The following is a 10,396-nucleotide window of genomic DNA, read 5'->3' as shown; positions in this document are numbered from 1 at the left end:
TGTCTTTCACTTTATTTTACTTTATGCATCAATTTTTATTGTGATCGATCGATGTCCGGCGTCTGTCTGTCGTTTGTCTGTCTGTTTGTCTGTTTGTCTGTCTGTCTGTCAACATTTAGCTTGTGTATGCGATAGAGGCTGTATTTTTCAACTGATCTTCATGAAATTTTGTCAGAATGATTACCTTGATAAAATCTAGGCTAAGTTCGAAAATGGGTCATCTGGGGTCAAAAACTAGGTCACTAGGTCAAATCAAAGAATACCATTGTGTATGCGATAGAGGCTGTATTTTTCAGTTGATCTTCATGAATTATAGCCAGAATGATTACCTTGATAAAAGCTAGGCCAAGTTCAAAAATGGGTCATCTGGTATGAAAAACTAGGTCACTAGGTCAAATCAAAGAAAAACATTGTGTATGAGATAGAGGCTGTATTTTTCAACTGATCTTCATGAAATTTTGTCAGAATGATTAACTTGAGAAATCTAGGCCAAGTCTGAAAAGGAGTTATCCGGGGTCAAAAACTCGGTCACTAGGTCAAATCAAAGAAAAACCTTGTATATGCGATAGATGCTGTATTTTTCAATTAATCTACTTGAATTTTAGTCAGAATAATTGCCTTGATGAAATCTAGGTTAAATTCGGATATGGGTCATCTTGGATCAAAAACTAGGTCACTAGGTTATATCAAAGAAAAAAAGCTTGTGTATGCAATAGGGACTGCATTTTACACCGAATCTTCATGAAATTTGAATGTTTGTCTGGATGAAATCTAGGTCAGGTTTGAAAATGGGTAATCTGGGGTCAAAAACTTGGTCATTAGGTCAAATCAAGGAAAAACCTTGTGTATGCAATAGGGGTTGCATTTTACACTGGATTTTCATAAAATTTAGTCAGAATAGTTGCCTTTATGAAATCTAGGTCAATTTCGAATATGGGTCATCTGGGGTCAAAAACTAGGTCACTAGGTCATATCAAAGAAAAACCTTGTGTATGCGATAGAGGCTGTATGTTTTCAATTGATCTTCATGAAATTTAGTCAGAATGATAGCCTTGATGAAATCTAGGTCAAGTTCGAATATGGGTCATCTGGGGTCAAAAACTATGTCACTATGTCAAAATTTACACTCAAGATTTTTGCTCCAATTTTAATGAAAATTGGTCAGAATATTTGTTTCCATGAAATCATTAGGTCAAACATGTTTACACTGTTATGGTGTTGCTCTGGTGAGCGACCTAGGGCCATCTTGATCCTCGTGTTTTTTTACATGGAGTGCTCGAATTGAAATGGTACATGTGATTGTTGTGGTCTAGGCAGTTAATTTCAAAGTGTCGTGCACATAAGCATGTGGTAGTATGTTTAAGTCCTTTCTAATATGTTGATGTTAGCCAAGACACTTTCATGAAGAAAGTTAAGTACTGATTTCAACTGATAAAGTCTGATGAGAAATGCTTGTCAAGCGAAGTTATCTAATATGATCATAAAATATCTGGTAGTGATATATCGCATGGAAATGGAGAGATGATAGATCATCTCTCATGATTTATTTCTCCTCTGTGACCAGTATTTACAGAATTACAGTAACAGTATTATCTTAGTACCCAGCACGAAATTAACTGCTGGCTCACCAAGTTTAGGAATAAAGCAATGATGTTATTTCTACTGATCCAATTTCTTTTCCCGAATTTCGCATTTTATAGATCTCACAAGGCCAATAGATAACTACATGGCGCCAAGCCGGACTAAATTAGGAATTTCACGATCTCGCTTGTGTTTGGAGATAAGAGCTTATCAACATCTAAATTAAAATTTTCTTTTTGAATGCTAGTTTAAAACTTTATATTTGACTACAAGTATCTTAAAAGAGAAATTCATGTAAAAACAACCGCCAAGTTCCTAACTTGCAGGAATTATCCTGCCATAATTTAAGGGCAAGTGACGTTCTAGCATCAAGTAAAGGTTAATATTTTTAAGATAGAAAGAATACTGGCCTAAAGTTTCAGCTGAAATCAAAGTTACTCAAAAAGCTTCAAACAAAAATAAACACACCTTAAAGATTAGGAATGAATAAGCAGATTAAGACCTATATACGTATCATACTCCAGTTCTGTAATTGAATTAATGTGAATGACTAAATCAGCTTATGCAGTAATCAAATTTAAAACTGGCACCAGGCAAGGTAATAAGTGTAACGAGTTCAAAAGTTTATATAAAGTTATTTTGTAAACTTTACTGGATTTTTTGGTCTATAATTTGTTGTTGGAATGAGACTGAATATATCTTTCTAAACATATACAACTGGCCAATTTAACTTTTAACTAATAGTCTGAGATATGAAAATGCAATCCGTATACATGTTCAAGCTAAAATCAGCGAATATAATCCAGATAAAGGTTCAGACTGAGATTAGCGAATATAATCCATATACAGGTTCATGCTAAGGTTAGCGAATATAATCCATATACAGGTTCATGCTAAGGTTAGTGAATATAACCCATAATCAGGTTAATGCTAAGGTTAGCAAATATAATCCATATACAGGTTAATGCTAAAGTTAGCGAATATAATCCATATACAGGTTCAAGTTAAGCTTAGTGAATATAATCCATATACAGGTTCAGGTGAGCAAATGTAATTCATACATATGTTCAGGCTAAGGTTGGTGAATATAATCCATATACCAGACCAGGCTAAGGTAAGAGAATGTAAATCATATACGGGTTCAGGCTAAAGTTAGTGAATATAATCCATATACAGGTTCAGGCTAAAGTTGGTGAATATAATCCATATACAGGGTCAGGCTAAGGTTAGCAAATATAATCCATTTACAGGTTCATGTTGAGGTGAGCAAACGTAATCTATATATAGGTTCAGACTAATGTTAGTAAATATAATCCATGATTTGGGTTAAAGTTAAGATTAGTGAAATCAGGTTCAGGCTAAGGTTAGTGAATATAACCCATATACAGGTTCAGGCTAAGGTTAGCAAATATAATCCAGATACAGGTTCAGGCTAAGGTTAGTGAATATAATCCATATACAGGTTCAGGCTAAGGTTAGTGAATATAATCCATAACAGGTTCAGGCTAAGGTTAGTGAATATAATCCAGATACAGGTTAAGACTAAGGTTAGTGAATATAATCCATATACAGGTTCAGGCTAAGGTTAGCAAATATAATCCGGATACAGGTTCAGGCTAAGGTTAGTGAATATAATCCATATACAGGTTCAGGCTAAGGTTAGTGAATATAATCCATAACAGGTTCAGGCTAAGGTCAGTGAATATAATACAGATACAGGTTAAGACTAAGGTTAGTGAATATAATCCATATACAGGTTCAGGCTAAGGTTAGCAAATATAATTCGGATACATGTTCAGACTAAGGTTAGTGAATATAAGCCATATTACAGATGCGGGTAATGGTTCAGGCTAAAGTGAGAGACTTTAATTCAGACATGGTAAAGCTAAGGTGATACAGGGTTCACAGTAAGGTGCAGGAATGTAATCCACATACATATTCAGGCAAAGGTAAGGGAATGTAATCCATGCAGAGGGTCAGACTGAGGTGGAGGAATGCATAACATACACAAGTTCAGGCTTAAGTGAGGAAATGTAATCCATACAACAAGAGGGAATGTAATCATTCTACCATCAAAACACATAATCCTTAACTGCTTGTATTTATAAACATAAGAAGGCTCTTGAAACAAGAATGCCTGGGTAGAATGGAAATCAATAAACTGATATCAAATAACAGTTGTACATAATAACAAGCCATACTGAAGAGAAATAATTATTTTATTTGTAAATATAATATTAAAGGATTTCAGGAATGAATCACAATAAAACTATTGCACTATAACACGAGATAACCACAACCACTAACAATAGGAATAATAATCTAAATTCAAAACAGCAGTTTAGACATCTGTAATAATATATCATTCTTGTAAGCAATTTTAATTCTTAATCATAAACATATTATTTCAATGAAGAAAGATTTAAATGGAAATATGAAGAACTAACGTATGGCTGAAAATAGAGAACACACGGCAATTTTAATCTTAAATCTATAGATAATAGCGTTCGCATGGTTTATAACTTTGCAAGTATCTGAACACATATAAAATATGATATAAATAGAGGATAAGACATGAGTGTCTTTTCGTATTGAATTTATTAAACAATTTTAATAAAATAATAAAATGTGAGGCTCTGCCGAGCATTTTTTTCAATTTTATTCAACAAGTTTGATAAATTCAATGTGGAAAGTCACAAATGTAATATTGTTATTATAGCATGTTAGCTTTCCTACTGAAAAGTAAAATTTCTTCTGTCTTTACATTTTATAAACAAAGTCAATTCAACCTATGTCACCTATACTTCGACCAACGTCTCTTATACTTAAAACGATGTCAACGTTGAAGCTTTATGCCAAGATTATGTAGTGGCTTTATTTCACTTCCACTAGTCAAACATGTAATAAAAGTTACTAAATCATAAGTCTTTAAAACAATAACAGGTCTAAGCAACGTTTTATAATGTGACTTTACTGGTTCGAGTCGTAAATTCGGCCAGGTCGTAAATATTCGGCCACCCACTTTAAAGCTGTTTTTGGAGCCAGATGCTTGAAAACGCATCAGTGTAATCACCAGCACTTGCATTAGCAACAAAGTCGGTAAAATACAACAAGTTTAGGTGAGTAGAAAAAAAGTTGTCCTGACCTAAAGTTGTGTACTCTAAACAGCAAATATTTTGTCTCGCGGGTCGCGTGACGTAATCGCACGCACTTGATTATGCTGAAGCCCGAGGGATTCTGAAGATGTTATAACACGAAAAGAACATGCGTTAACGCTATTCTAGCATAAAATGCGTAAAAAGCAGATAAATGAACGTCTTTACATTTCCATGAAATGCGCGGTTCAGTCTATGTTGTTTTTTCACGTTGAGGTCATTTCCTGTTGAATTATCCGTTTTGGGGCCTTGATACGTTTAAGCTTTGCCACGGAATGCGCATATGTTAAAATATGTTATAACAGCACGTAAGCGTGAGAATCTCTCTGTTAACACACGTTTTCTCTCCTGTTAAAACACCCCGAAAGATAACAATAACAGCAGTTTTATGCTAGAATGTGTAATAAACAGTGACGTGAAAATTAAACTACGTCATGCCGGTGTGAGAAGAATAGCAGGCGCTTTTAAAATTTCTGTTGGCAAATATTTCCCACGAGGTATGCTATTGAATATTAATTGCAGTTTGTTGAAAATAGAACAATTTTGGCTGTAGCATCAATTTATTTCCATGACAATGTTGAAAATATAACCATCTTCATGTTTAAAAAGTGGCCGAATATTTACAACCTCCAGAAGGTAAAATGTAGAGGTTAAACCTGTCCGATATTTTAAGCGCGGTTTTATTGTTACTACACTGTAAACGGCCGTTAATGATAACAATCAATGTTGCTTGTATTAAAGCACATATGGTAGAAATTTTGTACAAATCCGTTGTATAAAGAAAGAAATATTTATGAAAAACCACAAAAAGTGGCCGAATTTACGACTCGAACCAGTATATAATAATTTCATAATTATTGTAAATGCTGTAAAGTAGCTAGAAAAAGAGGAAAATTAAAATGTAAATTAATCCTGGCAGTTAAAAAGCACCTATCACCTGAGTTCACAATTCAACAAATTATCATTTACAATGAAAATCTACAAAATGTATAGTCACAACACAGAAATACAGTATATGTACTTCATAACTTTTATTAATATTAAAAACATTTTCTTCACCAATACTGACGTGTTCTCTGTATGTATATAACCGAGAACTTCTCAACATGAATTGGTGGTGAAAATGTACGACTTCAAATGTCTTTTTTCTGTCCAGCCATACCTTGTCTAGGGATTTATCATGCAACCTCTCAATTCACAGCTTTTTCTGTTCTCTATCTGCTTAGATAAGGGGACAAGATTACAAGATTCAAAATTATTTTTTAAATAACTTACAAATAAGATTATGAAAGATTAGGTATGAAACTAAATAAATAGCTACCTTTACACCACCTTACAATAAGGAAAACTGTTATTGTTTAAAAGAATTATACTGCCTGACAGTACAGAAAATCCCCTAATAAGAAATTATCAATATATATGTAACTTTTAAAGGTATCTTTTTATGAAAAAGTTTTGAAAGTAACAACGCTGAACTTTGCTGAGACAAGCAACAAAAATATTCATTTACCAAACAATAGAATATGAATTCTGACACCTTATTAAGAACACCTTATCTTTACTTATGATCACAAGACTAAAGTTTACCAGTATTAGTAATACTTATTTTTATTAACACCTAAAGACAGATTAAATGACAAAATAAGTCATTTCTGCCAGATATAGATTTACTAACACTTGACTAATTTGTGTTAATATCATATAAATGCATTAATGAACGAATACATATTTATAAATGAACTAATTCCTTCTTATAACTAAACAGATCAGAAGTGTCAGCCAAAACAAATGATTTAATAACAATTCACTAAAATGTATTAGGTAATATGTATTTTTATCAGGTATGAAAAATAGGTTTATCTTTTATGTTGAAATTAAATTAAAATAATTCCGATGCCATAAAAAAAATCCTAAAATAAACTTCACATAAAAACTCTGGTTTTGGAAAAATCTTTAAAGCTCTATTTTTGTTTTTCTTTGGTTTAATGTCACACCAACACAATTATAAGGTGATATGGTGACTTTACAGCTTTTCATAGTGGAGGAAGACTCCAGGCATCCCTCTCAACATTACATTAGGCATGCATGGGCATCTTAGTAGAACCAGAAACATTCCATAGGCCAGCAGGACAGCTCCCGTACAGGAGGGTTCCTCAAGGGAGGGTTCGAACCAACAGCACTGAGAGGCAAGTGTTTCAAAGCCAGCAACCTTAACCACTCAGCCATAGAGGTGCCAAAAACCTCTGTTACACAATATTTTAATGGCCATATATACTAACAATCTGTCTCATATAAAAAAATTCTGAAAATTATATATATGTGCAACTAACCATTTTCTTTTCAAGTTTGATGAACCTAATAGCCAGCCATGTTACACCACAGACAATTTAAACGAAACACTATATAATAATTTCTTTATAATCCAAAACCTCTCATTGATATCTCTGACTGTAGGAAGAAAAGTAGATATGTTTTATCCCTCACAAGATAATGACTAGAATCTGATTGTTGCTAGGGGTAACAATAATAAATCATGGCAACAGATAAATAAAATCTTAAACAAAAACAATTCAGATCTCTCATCTATAAATGCAAAAAAATGTTATATATTTACATGTTTGCAACAAATGAGTATTGCCACCTCCAGACTGACAAATGCAAAATACATGGAATGTAAAATAATATGAAAACAAAAATATAACAAGAGTTTCTGCTTTTCATGTGTGTTTTAAATTATAGTTGAAGACTCATTCATTTGTGTCACAATGGCATGAAAAGTTACTTAAAAATTAAATGTTATTTTTTGTGCCTTAAGACAGGTATAAACCACATTGAGATTTCTTGCATCACTAGCATTCTATTCTTATGTTTACAATTTTACAGTATCTTGCAACAATAATAAGTGGTTTGCTTTCCACAAGTATCGGAATATAAAAATGTCAGGATATCGTTCTTTTCAACATCTAAATAGAACAGCCAAAAGCATCCAACCACGTTCAATTTTAATTTGCCTTCCCATAAAAATGCAGTTCCTGATTTTCATTCAAAATATATTTTTTTTGAAAGACGTGAGATGGTACATGCAATCTCGTGGAAAGGGTGCTCTTAATACCATTGCACCAATGTTCTTTATACAAAAATAAATGCTGTTTTTCAAAACATACAGTGAATGTAAACATCTTGACTTTGAATCATCCCTAAATTCTCTCAACAATTTTCATTTCAAAATTTAAAGTGGTTACAAAACTTTTGTTTACCAACAATTAGATGCCAACAGGCAACATGTCAAGCCCGCCCTTTGACCCCTAACTGTGACCTTGACCTTCGAGATAGAGTCCGTCTCATTGAGTTAAACATTCATGCCAAATATAAACAAGATTCCTCAATGCATGGCCAAGTTATGGGCCGGACAAGATCTGACATGACCGTTGACCTCCAACTGTGACCTTGACCTTTTAGATAGGAACCTGGCGTTTGTGCAGGACACTCTGTCTCACTGAGATTAACACTAATGCGAAATATAAACAAGATTCCTCAATGCATGTCAAAGTTATGGGCTGTACAAGATCTGACATGACATTTGACCTCCAACTGTGACCTTGACCTTTGATAAAGGAACCTGAGGATTGTGCATGACACTCTGTCTCATTGAGGTTAACATCCTCTGTAAGTCCTAACACCCTATGAAGTTTGAAGGTTCTATGTCAAATGGTTCTCAAGTTATTGACCGGAAATGGATTTCCATTTTCTGTCCGCTGCGACCTTGACCTTTAATAAAGTGACTCAAAATCAAAAGGGGTCATCTACTCTGCATGTCCAATCATCCTATGAAGTTTCAACATTCTGGGTCAAGTGGTTCACAAGTTACTGACCGGAAATGGTTTTCCATGTTCAGGCCCCTGTGACCTTGCCCTTCAACAGAGTGACCCAAAAATCAATATGTGTCATCTACTCTGCCTGTCCAATCATCCTATGAAGTTTCAACATTCTGGGTCAAGTGGTTCTCAAGTTATTGATTGGAAATGGTTTTCCATGTTCAGGCCCCTGTGACCTTGACCTTTAACAGGGTGAACCCAAAATCAATAGAGGTCATCTACTCTGCATGACCAATCATCCTATGAAGTTTCAACATTCTGGGTCAAGTGATTCTCAAGTTACTGATCGGATATGGTTTTTCATATTCAGGCCCCTGTGACCTTGACCTTTGATGGAGTGACCCCAAAAACAATAGGGGTTGTCTAATCCATAAGCCCTGCCATCTTATGAGGTTTGAAGGTTCTAGGTCAAATGGTTCTCCAGTTCTTGATCGGATATGAAGTGTGACGGACTGACAGGGCAAAAACAATATGTCACCCCCAGTGGGGGGGAAACATAAATATAAACATGATTACTTCATGCATGTCAAAGTTATGGTCCGGACAAACAAAGATGGATGCACAGATGCATGCACACACATTCCCCGAACAGCCATTTGCACAACTATGTCTTCGCTTCCACAAGCGGGCTCGACAAAAACCTCTATATATTATAATGACCACTGAATCAATTCCATATGGCTGAAAGTTAAGATCTGTGCTAATCAAGCTTAATGATTAACCCTTTAAAAATGAAGTCTTTACTTATCTACTTTTTAACTTTGATACCATAAACAACCTGCCTTGTCAATTCACTACTGTGCTGAAGACTTTAATGGAGCTGACATGATGTGACAGACATAGAGACATAAATGATAAAAGCAATATGTCCCCAAAATTCATGCAATAAAGCCTAGTAGAAGTAACACATCTGGAAAAAGTTTTCAGCACTAGCTATATTGCCAATAAAAATCCAGTAACCAGGTTATGCACATAATACAATGAATGAAATGAAATTTCTTTTACTTTTTAAGTACTAGTGACAGAAATACTAATGGTAAACATTGGATATCTAATACAAAAAAAACTCCCAATCTCTAAAAACAATCATTTTTACTCAAACAAATGTTAGAAATATACAACCTCGGTTTGACATTACTCTAGCAAACCAGACTAAGATTGTCATCTATGCCGACTAGTAAACTTCTACAGTTGGGTGTCAGACACATTTTTCCTTTTTGTTTGCATTCCAAATATTAACAAATTTAAAAGCCAAAAAATCTATTTTATAGCATGCTTTGCTTTGAAACACAGACAACTGATCAGTTTTATAAAGTATGTATGATTATCTTTAATACCAAACTAGTAAAAGTTGACAGGTAAAAGTCTGGCCTACTAACAAACTAAATCATTAAAATAAAACCCCTGACAACCTAGCTATTCTACCTAGTCAAATATGTATGACTTTCATTTTTTATTTATTTATTTGGAAATACAAATTAAAATCTTTCCGATGAAGCTATAATAAATGAACTATTCCATTTTAGGACCAAGAGTATAGATATCTCCAACTCGGTGCAACCATCGTGCTAGCTCCTCCCTCAATCTCATGTCATGGGCGTGGCATATGAGATGATTGACACATTCAAATACTGCAGGGAGGAGTGTTGTGAACTTCCTGTCATCTAACTGGTCAAATAAACCAAGGATTGTACACAGCAACTCTGTCCAAGACTGCAAGTGAGCTTCACTGTCCTGAAATGAAATAATTTTGTTAATATAGCAGAAGGCACAGTGTGATAAATT

At 34.1% G+C, this 10,396-nt stretch overlaps 1 protein-coding gene across 1 annotated transcript in view; it reads right to left on the bottom strand.

Moving 5' to 3' along the window:
- Nucleotides 1-3,782: 3,782 nt before the first annotated feature.
- LOC123552750 (brefeldin A-inhibited guanine nucleotide-exchange protein 3-like) overlaps nt 3,783-10,396 on the bottom strand; it is a 55,885-nt gene continuing 49,271 nt past the window's right edge. The window contains exons 30-31 of the mRNA XM_053542096.1: nt 5,570-10,345; nt 3,783-4,549 (exon numbers count right to left, since the gene is read on the bottom strand). Coding sequence (XP_053398071.1) covers nt 10,124-10,345 — 222 coding nt within the window. The 3' untranslated portion in view covers nt 3,783-4,549; nt 5,570-10,123. The remainder of the gene's footprint in view (nt 4,550-5,569; nt 10,346-10,396) is intronic.

This window comes from Mercenaria mercenaria, chromosome 4 (genome assembly GCF_021730395.1).
Source record: "Mercenaria mercenaria strain notata chromosome 4, MADL_Memer_1, whole genome shotgun sequence".
Classification (NCBI taxonomy): domain Eukaryota; kingdom Metazoa; phylum Mollusca; class Bivalvia; order Venerida; family Veneridae; genus Mercenaria; species Mercenaria mercenaria.
This window is presented reverse-complemented; position numbering and strand designations above follow the sequence as displayed.